Genomic DNA, 22,400 nt, shown 5'->3' with positions numbered 1-22,400 from the left:
AAAGTGTTGTGTGAACATAGCCTAACTCAGTATCATCTAATACAGTTATACTTGTGGGACTTATAGAGTTAAATACTTTGGCAAATACGTTTATTTAGCAAACTTGCCTCTTTCTGCTGATATGCTGCTCATTTCCTCAAATTGTTGACAGCTTGTTGTCAAGGGACTGATAAGTTTAACTTTTGTTTGACTTTAAGTCAGACTCTCCCCAGGATAGAATGGTTCCTAAGGGCCCTATTCCACCGGACGATTATTGTTAAATCATTCGAATCTAAACGATAATCGTTCGGTTGAAATGCAGTTAACAACGACCGAACGAGAAATCGTTGATCGCTTTATAAGACCTGGACCTATTTTTATCGTTGCTCGTTCGCAAAACGTTCGCAAATCGTTCGTATTGAAAAAGACATTGTTCGGTCGTTCGCAATAGCGAATAAATAGCGAAGAAAAACGATCGCAATTACTATGATAAGTGACGATTATCGTTCCATGAAAGTGAGTGAACCTTTTCAGGTCTTTCGCAATAGCGGTCGTTTGAGATTGTTAATCGTTAACGATTATGCAAACTATAATCGTCCGGTGGAGTAGGGCCCTTACTGAGAGTTAGCAGCTGCAGTTCTGCTTACAACCTAACAGACACAGACAGCTGATGTATGTATCAGTAACATAAGTTGGGAAAGCGCACAGTTTATTGGTTTGTATTAACTTTTATAGACAAAATATGGGGCGGTACTACTCGTGCAGTGTATTCAAGTATTGCAAATGTAACATATGTGTCAGAGTTCCTGAAAAATATCATTGTGAGCGAGAGTTCACATTTCTTTCAGACCATCTTTCTGTCATGCTTTGATCACGTTCTGATCATCTTCTAATTCAGAGAGCTGTATGTATACAGTATGTGTAGTCCCACAGGTACGGTGGAAGCAGGTAAAATCACATCACCTAGCCTTATCAGGACCACTCTGCTCTAAAATCAGTGGACTTGCTGGTGTTTATATAGCTATGGTATACATAATTTTATATATATATTTATTAATTATACAGTATATACACACACACAATCTTGCTATACGTCTACATTATTTCTATAGATTAAAAAAAAAAAAATTATGGGTCCCCCTGTATTCCATAACCAGTCAGGCTTAAAAAAAGAACAAAAACAGCAGCAGCCTCGTAACATCCCATCTCAATAATACTAGCCTGCTACTGCTCTAGACTCTAGGAGTTAAAACTGGAGTAAATTCTTTTTTGCTGTAAATACCGCATGCACTTTTAGGCTATGTTCACACTACGTATATTTGAGGCTGTATATTTGAGGCTGTATAGCAACCAAAATAAGGAGTGGATTGAAAACACAGAAAGGCTGTGTTCACACAATGTTGTAATTGAGTGGATGGCCGTGATTTAATGGCAAATATTTGCTGTTATTTTAAAACAACGGCTGTTATATTGAAATAATGTAAGTTATTTACCGTTATATGGCGGCCATCCACTCAATTACAACATTATGTGAACAGAGCCTTTCTGTGTTTTCAATCCACTCCTGGTTTTGGTTGCTATGAGGACCTGACATGAGGACAAAATACAGCCTCAAATATACATAGTGTGAACCCAGCCTGAAACTGCAAGTGGGACCTGGAATTGCAGGGGAAAGGGAAGACATAATTGAAATGTTTAAATATATTAAAGGCATAAATAAGGCTCATCAGGCTAATCTCAGTCTGGGAGAGAAAACCACAAATAAACAGCTTCCATTTTTTTTTAAAACCCTTTTGTCAGCTTATCCTTTGTCCTTAGAACCTCCAACTGATCAAACTGCATAGAATGCTTGACGTGCCCCTACTGTTACAAGTAGGACAGGCCTCAATGTGCTTCGGCTCCTTGGGAGTCCTTAAGAGGGTAAAGCCGTAGTTGGTGTGGTCTATTACCCTGAATTGTGTTTCCCTCCAATTTTCGCTAATCACTGCTTTACAGCAATCCAACCATCTAAAATGGGCTTCATTAAATAGTCCTTATTAAAATACATCTCCCAATATTAAAAGACCAGCTAGGGAGACCTGCCTTCTGTCCAGTACCAATGAGAAAGAGAATGTATAGGCGTTTCTAATTGGACCACAGTTAGTTTGAAACAAACTCCTGTAATCTAGGTCGTAAAAAGGACATCAAGTGACTATAGAGTAGAAAGTGTCCTGGTCCCAAATCATATTTTGACTGAACTTCCTCAAACGTGAGGTACCTATGTTCAGAGTCATGTAAAAGATGCTTTACCTGCTTTATACCTTTCTCCTTCCACTTATGGTGAAATCTATTTCTGGCCTCCTTTGGTAATGCAGGATGAGACAATAGAGGCATGTTTGCCTATTGCAAAAGGTAACTTCACCTCCTTCATGCTAGACTTCCACGCAATGATGATGGCCTTCAGTAAGATATATTGTTTATTATACAGAGGTATAGCGGGCAGTTTAGTATATAAGAGAGCTTGTAAAGACCAGGGTGAAGCCATAGCCTCCTCCAAATGCACATTGGATTATGCCCCCCCCACCCAGTCCACACTGTGTGTCAGGAGACAAGCTAAATTATAGCGCCTAACATCCAGGAAATTTAGGCCCCCTAGGTCCTGATACATCATTAAAGGACAAGTGCCATGAAAAACTTTTCCCCAGTAATTGAAGCACATTACAAAGTTATATAACTCTGTAATATGCTTCAATCACCTATCTGCCTCCCTTCCCTGTCTTTTCCCCCCTCCACCCCCCACCAGGAAGTGTCCTGACTCACACAGACCCGATTACTGTCGTCACCGTCACCAGGCAGCTCCTTCTTGTGAGGATGAGTCATCAGCAGGAGGGCTGCTCTAGGTCCTGTTACAGCAGCTCCCCTCCTTGTCAGGTGACTCTGCTTGCTCAGCTTATCTTCTCTAGTGACATGACTCCTTCACTAGGGAGAGGGTATGAGGGGAGGGGGGAGAGAGGGTATGAGGGGAGGAGGAGAGAGGGTATGAGGGGAGGGGGGAGCTGCCTAAGTGCCGGAGTCAGTCTGAGGGAAGATAAGCAAGTGAGATGTGACAAGTAATGGCTTGCAGTTGTTCAGCCAATCGGAGGTGAGCAAGCTGAGTCACCTGACAAGGCAGGGGAGGGGGGAGGCTAGTGTAACAGGAGAAGGAGCTGAGAGAAGAGCTTGGTGACGGTGAAGACAGTAATCAGGTCTGTGTAAAGGCCCTATTCCACGGAACGATTATCGTTCGTATTCGGCCGATATCGGCCGCTACGGACGATGATCGTGCGGTGGAATAGAGTGCAACGATCAGCCGACATCGTTCATGTCGGCTGATCGTTGCAGTCGCTTGTTTTTCAACATGTTGAAAATCAAACGACTGATATAGCAGCGATCTGCTGCCGTCGCTCCGTTGAATAGGAGCGCCGGCAGCAGACGCTGCTATATCCTATGGGCTGCCCGGACGATCAGCGATCCCCCGGGCAGCCCCCCCGCAGCTCCCCGCCGCCCCCTCCCGCACTCACCCGCTCGCTGCAGCCGCGTTGAATAGCGGCAGCGAGCGGGGAACGAGGAGCAAATGAGCGCTGAGAGCGCTCGTTTGCTCCTCTGACGCCCTGTGGAATAGGGGCATAAGTTAGGACACTTCCTGGTGGGGGGTGGAGGGGGGAAAAGACAGGGAAGGGAGGCAGATAGGTGATTGAAGCACATTACAGAGTTATATAACTGTGTAATGTGCTTCAATTACTGGGAAAAAGTTTTTTATGGCACTTGTGCTTTAATTTCCTCAACGCAATACATGGGTGGCCACCCCTCCATATAAATTTCAGAAATGCTGTGTTCAATTTATTGGTTTCTGAATGCTTGATTAAAATGAAGATGGCTTGCAATGGATAAAGCAACCTCGAAAATGCCATAATTTTAACCAGATTGCACCTGGCCATTAGGGTTAGAGGTAGCAACCTCCATCGGTCTAGATCACGTAAGATGGACTGGATAAGACGGGGAATTCAACCCCATTATGCATCTTAAAGGGGTAGTTCACAAAAATAGATTCTTTCAAATCAACTGGTGCCAGATATTTGTAATTTACTTCTATTAAAAATATCTTCCAGTACATATCAGCTGCTGTATGCCCTGCAGGAAGTGATGTATTCTTTTCAGTCTGGAGAGCAGGAGAGAGTTTCTATGGGGATTTGCTTTTGCTCTGGAGAGTTCCTGTCTGGAACAGAGGTGGCAGCAGAGAGCAATGTGTCAGACTGAAAAGAATTCACCACTTCCATTCAGCAGCTGATAAGTACTGAAAGATTTGAGATTTTGTAATAGATTTCTCCTTTTTTCAAATCCATTCCTGGCTTTGGCTTCAAATCTTTGGCAGATAATCTTTCTGTGTAAATAGACCCTAATTCCACATAGTTGCTTCATTTGTTGGAATCAGATGGGTAAACGATCGTTGTTACAATCATAGTAACAATCATAACTAACGACTATTCTGTGTAATATGGTGAACGATTTCAGGTTAATGTTAAATGATCTTGTTAGAGATAGGACTCTTAGGCCTCATTCACACATTCAGTAGTTTTTCAGAAACATTATGTCTGCACTCATCATCTGCAAAAATAATTTGTCCATAGTGCATCTGTAATCTTTCCATTTTTTTGCGAATCCACATAAAATACAGATGATTTTTTTTGCAGACATTACATGTTTCTTCTGCAAAGATTACAGATCTGCAAAAATAACGGATACTCCCATAGACTTCTATGGGAGAATTTGTGCCGCAATTACTGCCCGTACTAGGACAGTGTGAATATCCCAATTGAAATCAATGTGCCCTAAATTTCTAAATAACTGCAGATCCGCAATTACAGATACATTTACGGAATAATTATATTATAGATGATGCCTTATAAATTCCCAATGACTATTCAGTGGGGGGGAACATGATGGAAGCAAATGTATCATTTTATCTACTAGATCAAATCTGACAAAACTATATACATACTATAATTGTTTTACATAGACAATTCTTTCCCTGCCATCAGAACACATTCACAACAGGTCTCTCCACCCTATGTAGGGGAAAGTCCCTCCTTACTCAGGGGACGCCTGGATCAGAAGGCTACTCAAGTGTAGGCAGGGTGTACTAGTTAAGAGTAGTGGTATCAGATACAAGCGGAGCCTCTGGCCTTGTTCTGTTTTATTGCACTCATATTGTTTTTGGTATGAATTTTAGGTAATTCTGAATAAAGCTAAGTTTTTATCTTAAGCATGGTATGCTTACCAGTGTAATGCCTAATAGGGTCCCCAGCTATGGTGCTTTACAGTACTAAAACTAAAAAATAGGTGCCTGAATGTTTATGTGAACATAGATTTATTTTTTTTAATAAACCAATTAAAAATACAAAAAACAGCTTGAAAAGTATTTTAACAGTTTAACATTTTTTTAAATACAAATTCCATCTCTATCAATATAGTATAACATCTGAACTCTAAACATATATGGATCTTGAGTCTATAAAATTTATTTGCTTTGTTGGAATTCTTTAGAATGTACGGAATTTTTTTTTTGTATTAATTTGATTTTTAGCATTTGTTTCCACAGTTGTAGATGAATATACATTATTTACATATAAAAAAGATTCTCTATACCATTAAATTGCTTTCATGATACCTGAAATATTCTAATGTAATGTATAGCTGGATTAAAGGCACAGTAGTTATTGCTAAAGATCGCTATAATAGAGTTAAACATAGTACAGACTGGAAAAATGTCTTTAGAACAGTGCAAACCTCAGTGTTGTTACATCTGATTCTTAGGATATTTTATATTCTTAAGTAGTCAAGGATCAGTGTGGAGATACAAAAAGAGATAGCTAGAAGACACAGCTGTATTGGCTTTACTTATTTACAGACTAACAAAATAGAATTTACAGAAAGCACAGCTTAAGGGAACACACAGAAAGATTGTCAAAAACAGCTTTAAAAAATAGTTGCATCAAAGACAGTTACACTTTGTCCTTACAGAACAAAAAGGCACATTCCTTCAACATAACAGTCCTGGAATAAGCGATACACCCAAGTGGAATTCTTTATGAAGAATATGGACTTTCCTGATTAAGATTCCAGAATGCCAATAAAGAAAAGCTTAAAATCATAACCAACTGATGAGAAATTGTTACTGCAATGGTATCGCATACCAGGAAGAGGGTTTATGAAAAATATAGATGTGCTTAGGAAAATATATAGAATATTAAGGAAGAGCCCATCACATTTGGAATATCTTAAATATATAGAAATCTTCTATCAATTTGAGTCAAATTCCCATGGGTCATTTTCCTTTTTAATTTCCACATGGGTTGGAAATCCATTTTGACTTGCTACCACCAGTACACACGGAGGATGATATTTCTGTTCAGTTTGCTCAGAAGTCTCCTCTGATTCTTCCTGGAAATCCTGGTCAATAGTGGAAGAAAGAAGTGTTTGTCTGGACTCTGGGGATTTGATAACTGATGTGATGACTGTGCCAGGAGTCTGGTTAATCAGAGGTGAAGTGCTTGTTGAGAAGGTCATTACTGGAGTGGTTGCACTGAAGGCTGGAGATGAAGGCACACTGACTGTTCCATTGCAAAGACCTTGAACACTGCCATTAAGAACTTGCTGGACCTGGCTGGTGCTCAGGACAATGGATGGTGGAGGTGAGCCGGCTCTTTGAGGGTGTAGCACCATGTTATCCTTGAGAACTGTCATCGGCTGTGCCGAAGGAATGGCTTGAAGTATAAATTTTTGTGACCCTGCTGGCGCAGTAGGGTCTGTGCTTGTTATGACTGTGGTGAGAGGCACGGTTTGGAGTGTTACAGTATGCAGCTGCTGACTGCCAGGTGACACCACAACTGGGACCTGCCCTGGAGACTGGATTGCTCTAGAAGAGAAGCACAAACGTATAAACATAAAACAGAATGAATATTGCATTTAACTTAATGGGAAATGTATTATACCACGTGTAACAAATGCTGCCTGAACCTTTTTGCAAGAGAGTATCAGTGTTCTTCCTTATCCTAGGCAACCCCTTTAACAGCACAAGTATCTAAGTGAACATGCATCTTGTCCCATCCCTTTCTAGCAGTATAAAAGATATAAATATGCTTTAGCATGGCATGAACTGAGCCTTACTGCTTACATCATGTCAGATTCCACAAAGCACTGCTCTCTGGTTACAGGAAACCAGAATTCTGAATTTAGCTTTATACATAAATGGAGAAATAAGCAACTTTTAACTTGAAAATCGATACAAGATACACAAGGCACAATATTTACAAAAGCACAGACCAGTTTAAAGTACATACAGTTAGATCCATATATATTTGGATACAGACACTAATTTAGGTTTTGTTTTTTTTTGTTTACCCGTTTACTGAAACATATCCAAGTTATAGTTATATAATGGACATGGACAAACTTTCAGCTTTCATTTGAGGGTATTAATATTGGATGAAGGGTTTAAAAGTTTCAACTTGTTGACATACACCACACTGATTGTAAGGGACTAAAAGTAATTGGACAATTGACTTGAATTTCCATAGTGAAGAGAAACCCTTGACAACAGCCAACCAAGTGAACACCACTCTCCAGGATGTAGTCGTATCAATATTCAAATCTACCATAAATATACGACTGCATGAAAGTAAATACAGAGGGTCCACTGCACTGTGCAAGCCACTCATAAGCCTCAAGAATAAAGGCGGGTAAGTTGGACTTTGTTTAACAATAAAAAAAAAAAAATCTAAAAATGCCAGCATGGTTCTGAAAGAATATTCTTTGGACAGATGAAACCAAGATTAACCTCTACCAGAATGATGGAAAGAAAAAATAAAGTACGGTGAAGGCATGGTACAGCTCATGATCCAAAGCATAGCACATCATCTGGAAGACATGGTGGAGGCAGTATAATGGCTTGGGCAAACATGGCTGCCAGTGGCACTGGGTCACTAGTGTATATTGATGATGTGGCACAGGACAGATGCAGGGGAAGGAATTCAGAGAGCTATTCAGAGACATACCATGTGCTCCAATACAGACAAACTGATTGTCTATCTGTATAATGAAATGCCAACCAATGACCCAAAAACAAAGCCAAAGCAACCCAGAAAGGCCCACAAACAAACAGCAAGGGAAAATGGCTGCAGTAAAGGCCTGTCAGAGCCTTAAAGGGGTTATCCAGTGCTACAAAAACATGGCCACTTTTCCCCTTCTCTTGTCTCCAGATTGGGTGGGGTTTCACACTCAGTTGCATTGAAGTTAATGGAGCTTAAAGGGGTTATCCAGCGCTACAAAAACATGGCCACTTTTTCCCCTACTGTTGTCTCCAGTTCAGGTGCGGTTTGCAATTAAATTTACTTCAATGGAACTGAGTTTCAAAACCCACCCAAACTGGAGACAACAGTAGGGGGAAAGTGGCCATGTTTTTGTAGCGCTGGATAACCCCTTTAATTGCAAACTACACCTGAACTGGAGACAAGAGAGGGGGATAAGTGGCCATGTTTTTGTAGTGCTGCATAACCCCTTTAACAGGAGGAAACACAGCGTCTGGTGATGTCCATGAGCTCAAGACTTCAGCCAGTCAATGCCAACAAAGGGTTTTCAACCAAATATTAGAAATTAACATTTACTGAAAAGTCTGAACTTCACCTGTATGGATGCGTTCACACGTAGCAAAACGAGCGTAATTGTCCGCCGCGAAATGCCGTTAGCCTTCCTCTTATAATCAGAGTCTATAGGAGGCGCACGCTGCTGTTCTCAGAGCGTCTCTCTGCGCTAAAGAATTAACATGTTCATTCTTCAGCGCGGGGAGAGCAGCAGCACGCGCCTCCCATAGACTCCTATTATGACAGGGAGGCTAAGGCAACAATTTGTCATTGCCCCAACCAGCCAGAATCCGGCTCCACACTGACGAGGGGAAAATACCCCGAAATGGCTGTCTGTGGATGGTTGCCTGCCTTGGCAAGCCCTTGTCATGATTGCAATACTCGCACCTTGAGTTAGACGTTGACAAAAAGGGGCCACCCTGTTGTTTCCCTATTTATGTTCCAATACTCGCAACCGAGTGGGACTTAAGGGGCTACCTATCAGGGTGGTGTGATGCTCTCCCCATCATGGAGGCACCCCGTGGCAACAGGCTAGAGATATCTGGCTATCCCTTGTTTTGAGACTCGCAACCGTGGCTCGACGGACTCTTGTTTTGCATATTTAAATTTTGGGGGGCATCAGTGGAGACTCTTGATTGAGTACTTCATTGGAATTTTTTCATTGATCTTTTTTTGGCAGATATTCACTCTGAATGGCTGTGCTCTTTTAGAATAATCATAGGCATATCTTCAGCTTGTGTGTGAAAGGGAAACCTATGGGTATGTCCCCACTACTAATCTCGGCGGATCACCCGCCACGGATTCAACAGCTCGCCCCTGCTCGCATATCTGCTGGTCCCACAGGCTTCATTCTATGGTTTGGCAGATTCCGCCATCCACCCGAAGAATGAGCGGGTTCATTCTTCAGGCGGACAGCGGAATCTGCCACACAATAGAAAGAAACCTATGGGACCAGCGACGGGCGATCCGCTGGTATTCCGTAGCGTGGACATACCTTTTCAGTGTTTCGACAGTTTCCCAAAAATTTAGGGATGTTGAAAATTGCTATTTCTTGCGCACATGCATTACAAAAATTAACTCAGGAAAGGAGCCATTAAAATTAGTAAAATTAAAGATTAGGTAACTATTTTTCTGAAATTCTACTTTAACCAAAATAATCAAAACAAAGACTCACCTGATAGTCTGTACAGGAGACATTGTATCATTCTGAATGGTACATGTTAAGCCTTGATCAGGAAGAGTCTGTCCACCCATTACATGGACTGTCCGATAAAGCTGAGTTGGGTGAGGTGGCTGAGGACTCACTGCCCTCAGCATATCTGATGGTATTAAAGACAACTGTTGCTGGCTAGTCTCCTCTTGTTCTTTCACTTTCGAAGACTTGGGTGACTTTACAACAGTGGTTGCACTACCTTTTGGTCCAGCATTTAGAGCCACTTTAGATGCCCGTGCTTGGTTTCGAGGAGTAGAAACTGGAGAATGCGAATTTCCTGAGTATTCTGCAGAGCTCGAGTCCTCCTCATCAATGTATACAAGATCCTTTGGCATTTCTTTGAACTGATAGACAAGACGTTGGCCTTCCACTTTAGCTAAAATACCTCTTTGGTAATAGTACCTGTAAACAAGCAGACACACACCTTTTAACCCAGTGCAACAAATCTGGACACATTGGGTATGACCTATTACACTACAGGGGTTATAGTAATGAAATATCATTGCCTTGCCTTGGACCCTAACACATGCATTTCAAGAATGGGGCCCAGAGACTTGACCCCAATCTGGAAATTGGCAGGGTCCCAACTATTGACACTTATCTTAATTTGGAATGTGAGCTTAGTGGATTCTCTGCTGAGCAGTGCAATGCATTACCTGTGTGTTAGCTTACCTGAGTGCCCTCCCCATGGTTTCATAGTTCATGTCAGGCTTGTTTTTGTGCTTGCCCCATAGCTTGGAAACGGCTTTGGAATCCACCAGTTTAAAGATGCCCTTTTCTCTCTGAGTCCATTTAATGTACTTTGGACAAGTAGCTTTGTCTTGAAGCAAAGCCAACAAGAATTCCCAAAGGTAAATGGTATTACCTAGAAAACAAAAAAAAGACATGTAAATAAATAATGCCCACTTTCAGCCATCTGCAACTGTTTAATCGAATAGTTTTTCTTCCTAAAATAAGGTCCCCAAATCGGCCTTGATAACTGCGTAGGTATTCAGTAATACATCCTACTCCCCCCATCACTACATAAACAAGCAGATTTGTGGCAAACAAACCATTAAAGACGTATAGACAAACTATAACTACAGGACTACTAGCAGGCATATTACTGTGTATTCAAGTTCACTCTGGTGAATATTTAGTGTTCATATGTGACGCAGTTCACTTAGGCAATATAACAAGTAGAACAGTATAACTTGAATGAGAAAAAGAAGAACTAGGACACACACCACTGCTGGATTGTTTTTTATTGCTTCATAAAAACAAACATCTTCATGGGTATAGACAGACATTGGAGATGCCTATACCTCCCACTGATGTCAGTCGTTTCATGCGTCTGTGCGCGCTTCCTCAGAGGCTGTGATCAGTGTGAGGTATTGGCGTCTCCAGTGTCTAACTATACCCACAAAGATGGGCAGAGGTGAGTGCCCTTGGACTTCTTTTTTTATTTAAACCATTAAAGATAATGCGGGAGGTAAAATATGCACCAAATCCACACCATTTTCTACACTATCCTAGAAACTTGAAGCTAAATCTGCATGATTCCATGTAAATTTATCCACATATTTGCTATAGAAATGTCTGCAGCATATCCACCAGTGTGCATTTACCCTAAAGATGACAGCTGTTGACTGAATAATCCATTTGCAGCTAGAATATAGGCTATAACATTACCTTTCCCATCTTTGCTTTTCTTCTTTACAGATATATTTGGAGTAGTGGTGGGGGACTCAGGGCGAGTAGTTTTTGGTTTTCTCCCTAAAGGAAAACATTTTAGAAACAACAATATAAACACAATGAGGACTATATAGTAGATGGGTAGCAAAGCTTCACACACACTTCACCCCTTCATACCTTTTTTTCTTTTAGGCTGCTCATCTGGAGGAGATTCTATTGGCTCCTGATACATGTTCTGATGGATTTCCATCACCTCCGGAATTCCATCTACAGTGACGGACACATGTGTAATTGGAGTGACGATCAGCTCGTCTTCAGATGTTCCAAATATATTAGCTGTAAATCAAATCAATAAAATAAATGTCAGAACCTGCTGATATGCTGCAGTGGCTGTACCACAGAAGTACTTGCATAAGAGCATTTAGGGCATTGCTCGGAGGCCGGAGAGCATCGCCGCGCCCAGCCCGTCCCCTACCGTCCCGCCCACTATGCATATTCATAACTGCATAGTGGGCTGTATACACTGCCGCTGTGCTGGAAAGCAGTCCTGCCGGAGACAGGCTGCTTCCCACACATGCGCGAGCGCCGCAGGCCGCCGCCGCTCCTTCCCGGAGGTCCCTAAAGACATAAGTATATTTACGTCCCGAGGGACCTCCGGGAGGGTCAGCGGCGGCTCGGGGGGTTCACGCATGTGTGAGGAAGCAGCCTGTCTCTGGCAGAACTGCTTCCCAGCACAGCAACAGTGTATACAGCCCACTATGCAGATATGAATATGCCTAGTGGGCAGGACCGGAGGGGGCGGACTGGGCGGGGCGCAGCGATGCTCTCCGGCCACAAGCAACGCCAAGTAATTTGCTTAAGAGCATTTAACGATTTACCAAACAATGCGCAGGAGGACAGGGGTTAAAGTAGTGGCAATGTACTACTGTGGTACACAGCTACTGCAGCATATCAGCAGGTTCTCTGGGAAGAACCTGCTCATAGTGCCGCTTTAAGCAGTCATGGACTCTCCCTCCTTTCCCCAGTGAACTACCCAAACTGCTAAGATTATATCCAGCACTGGTTAGGTGCCTGAAGCCTGGCATATCTCTAGCCTTACAAATACATATTTGTCACATAAAGCATCACATACTAACCTAATCTTTTCTCATCCAATAATGCATCTGGAGAGTCCATATTAAGAAGTGCTTCGGCTGCTTCAATTGTTTCCATGGTTTCATCACCATCCTGACAGGAAGCTTCAACTAAAAGAAAATAAGTTTTACATTATTTAACACTTACATTATATTTTCTTTAAAAAAAGAAAGACATGCTTTGTGGGTTTATGTTGTGTTATGGAAACCTGTTACCATAAGCCATTGACCAGAACTTGTAAATTCCTCGGTCTCGATTTACAAAAACTGGTCACGATTATGCATTTTCAAAATTGACCAGCAGATGGCACTATTGCCTTATTTGTGCACTGGAATGATCATAGACTGTTGAATAGTATTTGCAAGTAAAAACTGGATTGTGTACATACATATAGTCATAAATGGAAAAAAAGATTATAAAAAAAAAAACCCTTGTCCCTCAAGTCAACACAAAGGCAGCACATGTGCTTCACCATATTCATTCTCTATGTGACTGCTGAACATAATGTAGCCTAATAACTAGTGCTGCATTTAGGGGGTATGAATTGTGTGAGAGAAGTTTATAAAATTAAGGGTAGGGCCACACTTCTTTTTTACTATCTGTTTAATTTGAGGGGGGGGGCAGATGCAGTTGTGTGCATTTGTTTGGATCAGTTCTTGTCATTCAGTCATTGACTTCCATTATATAAATAAAAAAAATGTACATGTCAGTACTTTGGGCAGATCACAGATTGCGCTTAAAAGTAATCTGACCCACGGATAGAACGTCTCGGTCACGGTCCCGTGTACGGTGCCAAAGCACAGGAGGCGGGCCAGCCCGCACCCAGTGGGAGGGAATTCCCTACCCTCTATGACGCAGCTCCATTAGAATCAATGGAGCCGTGTCATACAGGGGCAGGGGATTCCTCCTACTGGGGGCGGGCTGGCCCGCCTCCTGTGCTTCAGCCCCGGCCCAACACCGTGCATAGAGCAGCGCCGTACACGGGAACCGGGCCACGGTCCAAAAAACAGACCGCAGCACCAGCTTCACCGTGATGGCGCCGTTCTATCTGTGGATCAGATTAAAGAGCATGTACCTGATGGTACATCCTCTTTAAGAAATCACATTGAATCTCGCCTATTCCACAGTGTTAACAAAGTAAGATGACAGCAAAAATCAACTCAAATCAGAAGCCATTAGTTTGCAACCAATGTCATGATGCAAGAGTGACATTACCATTGAATGTTGCCCAGGTAGCAAACCTAATGCTTTTTCCCGTGAGGACAACTATTCCAGCAAGATGCTGCAAGAATACAGTGTAGGAAGGCTAAAGCTACCTGCCGCTCTGGTGGTAAGACTGCGAGAATTCTCCTGCAGACATTACATGCACAATGCACTTTTATTCATTTATCTTTTAAATCTATTCTAGATGTGAACAAGATGAGATTTCTTAAACAGTTTACCCTACATAGCAAGTCATCTAGCATGTGTTTAGCTACAGGACATCATAATAACCCACAGTTAGATTTAGCAAAATTCCTAGTGGGACTAAAGGCTGTATTACATGTCCAGATCAGTAAAGACCGGCGCTCATATACAAAGCCTATTAAACAGCCCAATAATCATGCAGCAAGGGCTTCACAGACATGGTTAGCGATGTCTATGCAGCCCTTGCCCAGTGTAAAATAATAAATTAGATACATACCTCTCCACGCTCCCTAGTCTTCTTTAGCGCTGCCTGCCCACAGCCACCAGAAGAACTGCAGAGCCGGTCTCTGAAGCAAGATGCTGCTCAGCCAATCACTGGCCGTGTCACTGTCATGTCTCAGCCAGTGGTTGGCTGATAAGCCTGTCACTTTAGAGACCAGCTCTGAAGTGCCACAGGTGGCTGCGGGGAGCAGGCAGAGGCCAGGAAGATACCCGGTATGTATGGACAGGTATGTATATATTTTCTTTACAGATTCATCAACTATCAGCAGCCGATAATTTAAGGGCACAACCAAAGACACAGTCGGTTGATGATCGCCATCATCGGCTAATCACAGTATTTATTACACAGAGCGACAATCTGCCGAATCGGCCTGAATCAAGTAATAGGGCCTTAAGTAATAGCTCAAATGATCTGATTCTCTACATCACTCAACAAGGGTTAACCCAATAACATTCTCACAGGAAAGGGTTCCATAACCTGTGAGTCACAAGCCAATAATTGGGTCACCATAATGTTCAGGGTTGTCCTGTATATACCTTTTCTCTAAAACTCCTTTGCACAACAAAGCTGTAAATTATTATTCATACCACAATATTTCACAAGACTCATTTACAACTCATGACAGAACATGGACAGAGTGACTTGTAGTTAAAGGTTTTTGCCAGGACTTTAATATTAAAGGGAATCTGTCACTGTCACTATGAAACTGCTGAAGCACAGCAATCATTACAAGAGACTAACAGTACCTGCATCAGGCACCTCTGTGGCTTCAATAAAAGGTGTGTTAATCCTGTAAAGAGTCAAAGAGGTGTGCCAGGCCGCTGAGGTGCCCTTTTGGCTACAACAGCTCCTATCTCTGTAAATGGACACTCCTCCAGCTATGGCTTACTGGCAAGTCATAGCTGGAGAAGCAGGGAGGGCAGCGATTTCAGCCAGTAGGAGGCTCTTATAATACAAGGGGGATAAAAACATATATTCTCTTATTAAGGCCACAGGGGAGTCTGATGCAGGTACCACCAGTCTCTTTGTAATGGTCACTGATCAGCACAAGGGCAGAGGTATGTAACGTGACCAACTGTTTCTGATACTGTGACTCAACCCAATAAAATAAATGGGAAAAGTCAATACACCTTCAATAACATCTCTTCCTTCTGCCATCCATCCAAGCATTCCTGTATTCTCTATGGAGAGGGCAGGGGTAAGCCTCAGCTAGAGAGCACAGCCTGTGGCTTATCACTCCCCAGGCCATTCTGGAGAGCCCCATACTCCTTAAATTTATGGCTTGAGCAGTGGGCACAGCTGTCTAAAGTGAATGGGGACCTTAAATATACAAAGCGGATAGGACCGTAAATGATGTTCTATCGTGAGGATAGAGATAGAAGAGAGAATATATTTAACTCAGCTAAAAACTAAGGCAAGGTTCACATTGCGTTTTACATTTAACATCCATGTTATCCATAGCATAGTAGGCTTATGCATTGCGGTCCATTAAATTTCATACTGTGAGTCATTTTTAGCATCAGTTTTAGTATATGTTTTTATCCTTTTCAGCATTTTTATGTTTATGTTAAACGTAAACACAAAGCAGTGTGAACCTAGCCATAAACCAGAAATTATATGATCGCTTGCTATCAGTCACATTCATCCTTTTTATTTAGACAATTTAAAATTTTGTTCACTTAAAAAACAAATGATACCTGTAAGCGTGAGGTCGTCGTCTTCTATGATCTGCTCCTCTGCTACATCCAGCGAGTTCTCGGTGATCATGTCATTAGGGTCATCCACACATGTTAATCCTGAATAACTGTGTAATAGATCTGCATTCGGAATGTGTTCCACGATGACAGCCGGAAAGATTGAAGGGTCGTCAAGCTGTAGGTGGGGTAAAGAGGGTCGATTAGTGTCATTGTCATCTCCATATTTATGGTTCAAACCAAAGTCTAGACGATACATCAAGCAGAGGTAAATAGTATTTAGGTAGTGCCAACATATACCACAGCACCCAACAAAGACTGACATTATAACCATCATTCCCTGCACCCAATGTGGCTCACAACTCCCACAGTAACCAGTACATCAGTATATTTTTAAACTGTAGTAGGAAACCAGGATTCCTTGGGTAAAATCGAGCAAACATGGGGGAAAAAAATGTCAACTCCTAGATGTGGTTGTTGTCCTTGGTCAGAGTCACCCCCAGGACCCAGCTGCAAGTCAACAGTGCTAACCACTGAGCCACCATGCTGCCCACTGGCATTCACAGTTACCACCAATGGTATGCCAGGATACTGCAATATTACTACATGAGAAAAAGGGTTCATTTTCCATTAGGAACCATTCTAGGTGCATTTTCCACAGACTTCAATAGACAGTGAATGACACAAATAACTGCATGAACAAAATGCTAAAGGTGACAAAGCTGTGAGGAAATCAGTAAAATGCACATGACTAAATATTGTTGAAAAACACAAACTTTTTTCCCCTGGCTTAACTTGCCACATACTATATGTACAAGTACTTAGAGGTACAATGACAACTTCCAATAGCAGATAGGCATAAAACCCTATCAGTAGTCAGGAGAGGGAACAAAACAGTCTTGATCTTTATTACAGGTCTCTTCCAACACGGTTATGGAGACTTCAACTTGTATTTTATATTTATTAGGACTACTGAGAGACAGAAGAAAAAATATATCCAAACCTAACGCAAACAATGTTAGGGGAAAGAAAAACTTCTCAAAGAAGCAAACAAGGTGGTGATAAATAGAAAAGTCCGATACAATGGAGATAGATATACACTGGACAGTGTTTGATGTTTAATTTTAGTTTTATACCCTATTTTTACATTTTATGTTAAGGGATTGAACTGCACTCACTGAGGAGACTCCAGGATGTGGAGCACTGGGCTAGAAAGCCTGCCTCGGGAATTAATAAGCACATCTGATGTCCGCCTTTGTCTCAGGCATCCAGCAGAGTCTAGAAGGATCCCATGACAGTCCTGAACACACAAAGCAGTACATCTTGAGGTGGGCACAACCTTCAATGCCGGTCAGCTGAACATTGTTCATCAGACACCTCTGTGGTAGCGGCGTATCTCCTGTGAGAAACAGGGATCAGGTAACCTACTTGATCCCTTCTGCCAACATTTACTGTTAGGAGGGAATCAGGAGGCCATATAGAGTTTCTGAAATTGGTGTATGAAGAGTGAGACTAAAATGAGCTTTGCAATAACCTCTTGCTGAATCGGACTGCTGTAAAAGTAGCTCATAAGGACTTACAGTCAACCAGACCACCACCCTCTACATGCCACATACTATAACAATCATATCAATTCCTTACTTACACTACCTGATAAATAAAACACTAGCCTGTCCATAACACAGATCATTTGTTTTTCTGTGGAAGCCTCCAGCCCATGTTGGGGGTTACAAAATACGTTTACAATAGTGCCATGTTGTCACTCCACATTAAAAGCACACGCACCACCTTTACTGATATATCAATATAGGGACCAGTGAAACAATCGGCTGGCACTCTATTAGCATATACCTGATGCATGGGGCCATAAAGCTACTTTCAGTGAATGGATTGGGAGCTTTTCCAGTGTATATACCAGACGGGGAAAAGCTCCCTATGCATACACTCAAAGTATTATTATGGGCCCTTGCAACAGGTATACGCTAAAATAGCTGTCCTATTCCCTTTATGCCTGTATACCTTTTTCTTGTTGTATAGAATAGCATAGTAGAACACATTACTCAATACAGAGGAATACAATAAAAACTAAGGTATCAGTATGGCCAAGTGTCTAGCAGCCTACCGCTGCAGGTTTATATTGGGCTGTCTAGTTCAGGACAACCTGCAACATGTCAATGTTCAGTCATTTCCTGCCCTCTAAGCCTGATGTCAGTCCCAATATCATTTATCAGGGGTTATCATCTTCTCCTTGTTGTGTCAGTATTGGTCCGTGGAGGCCACAACAGGTACAGCACATACACACAGGCTGGAGAAGGAGGCTGGAGTTCTGCCATATGTTTGTAACAATAGTAACAGAGGACACAAAGTTGAAAACAGATGACTGGCTTGGCGAGAGCACAAAACTATGTTCTGGAGAAAATAAAACAAAGCTGACCTCATAATGCTGAGTATGTGGAATGTTAACAAGGGCCAAATATTCAAGGGGCCAGAAACTCCCAAGATGCAATGCAGCAGTGATACAAACACTACACACACAAGATCCTGACTACAGTTTTCTAAGTAGCTTGCTGTGCTGATGATGATGATAATGATGAATAAAGCGGCCTTCTTAGATGCTATTCTGTCAGACTGCTATGCTTCCTTCCAGAAATTGTGTGATAATTCAAATAAAAGACTTTCATAGAGAACATTACTACACTGAAAATGCAGCCGTATTTTTTACCTCAGAATTGCAACTGGATTTTAGTATTATTTTACTGTGTGAACAGAGCCTAAAACTGTGTCAACTTACAATAAACCATGCTGCACCCCATCACTACATGTAACCCAGCAGTGGGAGAGTAGTGGCACCTATGTGAGTAGGGCTTTCTGGTAGCCCGGTTTTTGCTTTTTACCTGCAAATAAACTATAATAACAGATCAGATGTATGCCGTAAACACAGACCAAAGGAAGTCATACGACCATGAAACTGGATACAATAGCACAAAGCAATATACAGAACAGCTATATTTATGGTACAAAGTGTAACTGACCTATATTGTAAAGTATGTGATCTAAGATCACCTCTATTTTCTCACAAATAAGACCAAATAATGGTACATATGGAACTTTTTTTTTAAATCATAGAATTTTTTTTCCCGTTTTACATTTTTAGTGATGAGCAAAACAAAACAACCCGCAATATGCACCCCCTCCCCCTCAGAAAGTAATATAGATTTGTAATTTAATTCTACTTAAAAATATCCAGTATTCCAGTACTTATCAGCTGCTGTAAGCCCTGCAGGAAGTGGTTTTTTTTTTTCCAGTCTGGCATGGTGCTCTCTGCTGCCACCTCTGTCCGTGACAAGAACTGTGACAAGACAAGTTTACTATGGGGATTTGCTGTGGATTTGGACAGTTCCTCTCACGGACAGAGGTGGCAACACACAGCACAAAGTTCCCCTTTAAAATATCACTGTCATTATAACTTTTAAAATCAAAAGTAGATGTCATGTATAGCAAGTTTGAAATTTACATTCATTATATTTTTTTAGTTATCAGTGAAAACACCAGGGATGTGGAATCGGAGTCATAAAATATTTACTGACTCTAGCTTTAAAAAAAAAAAAAAGATCTTAAAATTAAAAATTTTATTAATGTTCCCCATCGATATAGTTTATGTTCTGTAAATCTAAGGACCTTATTTATTAGCACTTTCTCACGTACATTTAGTTAGAAAAGATGAAACATTCCCTCCATATATCAACAATAAAGCACTGGCCTTATTAGATAAAGGTGGTCAGGGGAAGGTTGGTGGTCACTATTTGGCAGCTTGTTTCTGAGCTGGAAGAGTCCATTGTGTGGGGGGAGATCTGTGCTGTTCTCTTCCTGGATGCTGGATGACTGTATATGAGCAGCAGTGTAATATGGAGATATCATGTGTGATATAGAGAAGCATGAGAAGAAGAAGAAGACATCAGTAGTGTAGCAGTAACCTCTGTCCTCAGAGTGGTGTTTTCTCTCTGGCAGAAGATAATGGGGGAGACTTATCAAAGGTGCAAACTGGTGCAAACTGACCACAGCAACCAATCACAGCTCAGACAAGAAAGACATAAATTAAAGGGGTATTCTGGGCAACAGTGTAAAATCCAGGGGGAACAGGGTTGGGATCATATTAAAGAAGTCCTATTTACTGCCCACCCCCCTGCAGTGCAGCGTTACGGTTAATGGTCCCCCACCGGGTTCCCAATCCTGTGATGTCACAGCCCCACTCAGAAATACCCACTCAGCCAATCAGTGACTAAGGCGGGACTGATGCAGTCACTAACTGCCTGAGGGGGAAGTTCCTTTGGGGCAGCAATGGATTCAGGAGCACGGACGCTGACAGAGATTATAAATCTGGGCATCTCTCTGACCTTTATATTACATGTATCTGGCCTTGTTAGTATCTTTTCTTTGTGTATGGTGAATATTTAGAGGGTGCCTTCACACGTACCAGATCCGCAGCGGATTTCACGAAACCCGCAGCAGATCCGGGTATAATGAAGTTCTATGGGGTCCCATACTCACAGTGGAATTTTCACTCCGCTGCAGATATGGAACCCGGCCCCTTTAACCCCCGACAGCCCGCAGCCCCGGCTCGAAGCATATATTACACACTGCACAGCAGCCCCGATTGGCTGATGAGGAGCGAGGCGAGCCGGGAGCTTCACACAGCCGCGGTGCAGAGCAGATAATGTATGCTTCGGGACAGTGGTTAAAAGGGGCCGGGTTCCATATCTGCAGCGGAATCAAAATTCTGCTGCGGGTATGGGACCCCATAGAACTTCATTATACCCGGATCCGCAGCTAATTGCAGTGTGAAATCCACTGCAGATCCGGTACGTGTGAAGCTACCCAGAAACATAGAAAATTGTAAGCAGAAAAAGACCACCTGCTCTATCTAGTCTAGTTTTGAGTTCTTCGCCCCAGGATCATGTAGGACATTAGAAAGAAGCTGCTGAGCCAGTTCTACTTTACACCATTTCGATAAAAAAAAAAACTCCCCTGTAGTCTGACTGGCCATTTATGAAGGAGCTGGAGTCGGTCCTTGATAAAATTCAGGAGTTGGAGCTGGGGCTTATAGACTCCACAGCCCGGGTAAATTCAGCACTTTTTTTCCCCCAAGGAGTCTAAAAACAGGAAGTCCTGTGTTTCCCAGGCCATGTGAGCGCTCACAGAGAGAAGGCAGTCATTTAATTGACAGATAAATTGAGCTGTGACTCTCTGTACTGGCCGGGACTTCATGTGTTTAGTCTCTTTTTTTAACCAGCACAAGTCTTAAAATCTGCCTTCAGGAGCCTGGACCTGGACTTCTGGTAAGTACAGCTTTGTTTTACATCATGATAACAACAACAAAAAAATGCAAACATGCTTTATATCACATCCCCTGTTGATTTAGCTTTTGAAATTATAACGACAGAGACACCGAGTTGTTAGCAGCATCTAGAGATCCGATTTACAGCAGCCATCTGTGTGTGTGTCTGTGTGTAATCTGCGACCGACCGACATATTACTTCTATGGCCAAGTGTTCTTGGCACACTCTATGACCATTATGTGATATTTCATAAGCATATATCTATCCTAAAATAATAAGGATATACAAAAACTACCTTTTAAATGTTATCCTGCAATCATGATACCTCTACAGAACAGAAAGTGTCAATCTATTGTGAGGTTAGGTCAAAGGGAATGTGTTAAAGGGAATGGGAATCATTCATGTTATGATCTGTAGACTCTTAGCTGTTATGGCAATAAGACACATGGTACCTACAATAGTGCGGTCAGTGCTTTTGAAACTGAGGGCAATATTATACGGCCCAATATACTGGGTAAGGAGCCTTTTACACAGACGATTATCGGCAAAGAGCGTTGTAGGAAAAGCTCCTTCGGATAACAATCAACTGAAGAACAGGAAAATGCCCGATCCTGGGATGATCCCATCTTTTGGGTCGCACTAAAATATATTGCTATCAGCTGTACATTTCCCTGTGTAAACGGGAAACGTGTGCCTAAAAGAAATATATTTAAATGGGCACAGTGATTGTTTGTGCAGCAATGCACAGCCGGCGGCGATGATTTTTTAATCTGCTGAAAGACAACAATCAGCCGATGACTGTTCCTCGCCTGGTTTTCTTTATTAAACGGGGAGATATCTGCCCGATTTGGGAAATAATCGCCCATTGTAATAGGGCCCTTAGAGTCTTTTTGTTTGTTTGTTTTTTTAGCATGGGATGCAGCATAGGAGATCATCAGAACACCTTAAAGGAGAAGTCCAGAGATAATTTTCATTAAAGTATTGTATTGCCCCCCAAAAGTTATTCAGATCACAAATATACAC

The 22,400-nt window shown here is 42.0% G+C and overlaps 1 protein-coding gene across 6 annotated transcripts in view; it reads right to left on the bottom strand.

Moving 5' to 3' along the window:
- Positions 1–5,401: 5,401 nt before the first annotated feature.
- Positions 5,402–22,400, bottom strand: part of ELF1 (E74 like ETS transcription factor 1) — a 93,536-nt gene continuing 76,537 nt past the window's right edge. For all 6 annotated transcript variants that reach the window (XM_069970573.1, XM_069970572.1, XM_069970576.1 and 3 more), the window contains 7 exons: positions 16,045–16,219; positions 12,660–12,767; positions 11,701–11,859; positions 11,521–11,604; positions 10,522–10,714; positions 9,811–10,251; positions 5,402–6,913 (listed from right to left, as the gene is read on the bottom strand). In XM_069970573.1, coding sequence (XP_069826674.1) covers positions 6,298–6,913; positions 9,811–10,251; positions 10,522–10,714; positions 11,521–11,604; positions 11,701–11,859; positions 12,660–12,767; positions 16,045–16,219 — 1,776 coding nt within the window. In that variant the 3' untranslated portion in view covers positions 5,402–6,297. The remainder of the gene's footprint in view (positions 6,914–9,810; positions 10,252–10,521; positions 10,715–11,520; positions 11,605–11,700; positions 11,860–12,659; positions 12,768–16,044; positions 16,220–22,400) is intronic.

The sequence above is a fragment of the Dendropsophus ebraccatus genome, chromosome 5 (assembly GCF_027789765.1).
Source record: "Dendropsophus ebraccatus isolate aDenEbr1 chromosome 5, aDenEbr1.pat, whole genome shotgun sequence".
Lineage (NCBI taxonomy): Eukaryota > Metazoa > Chordata > Amphibia > Anura > Hylidae > Dendropsophus > Dendropsophus ebraccatus.
This window is presented reverse-complemented; position numbering and strand designations above follow the sequence as displayed.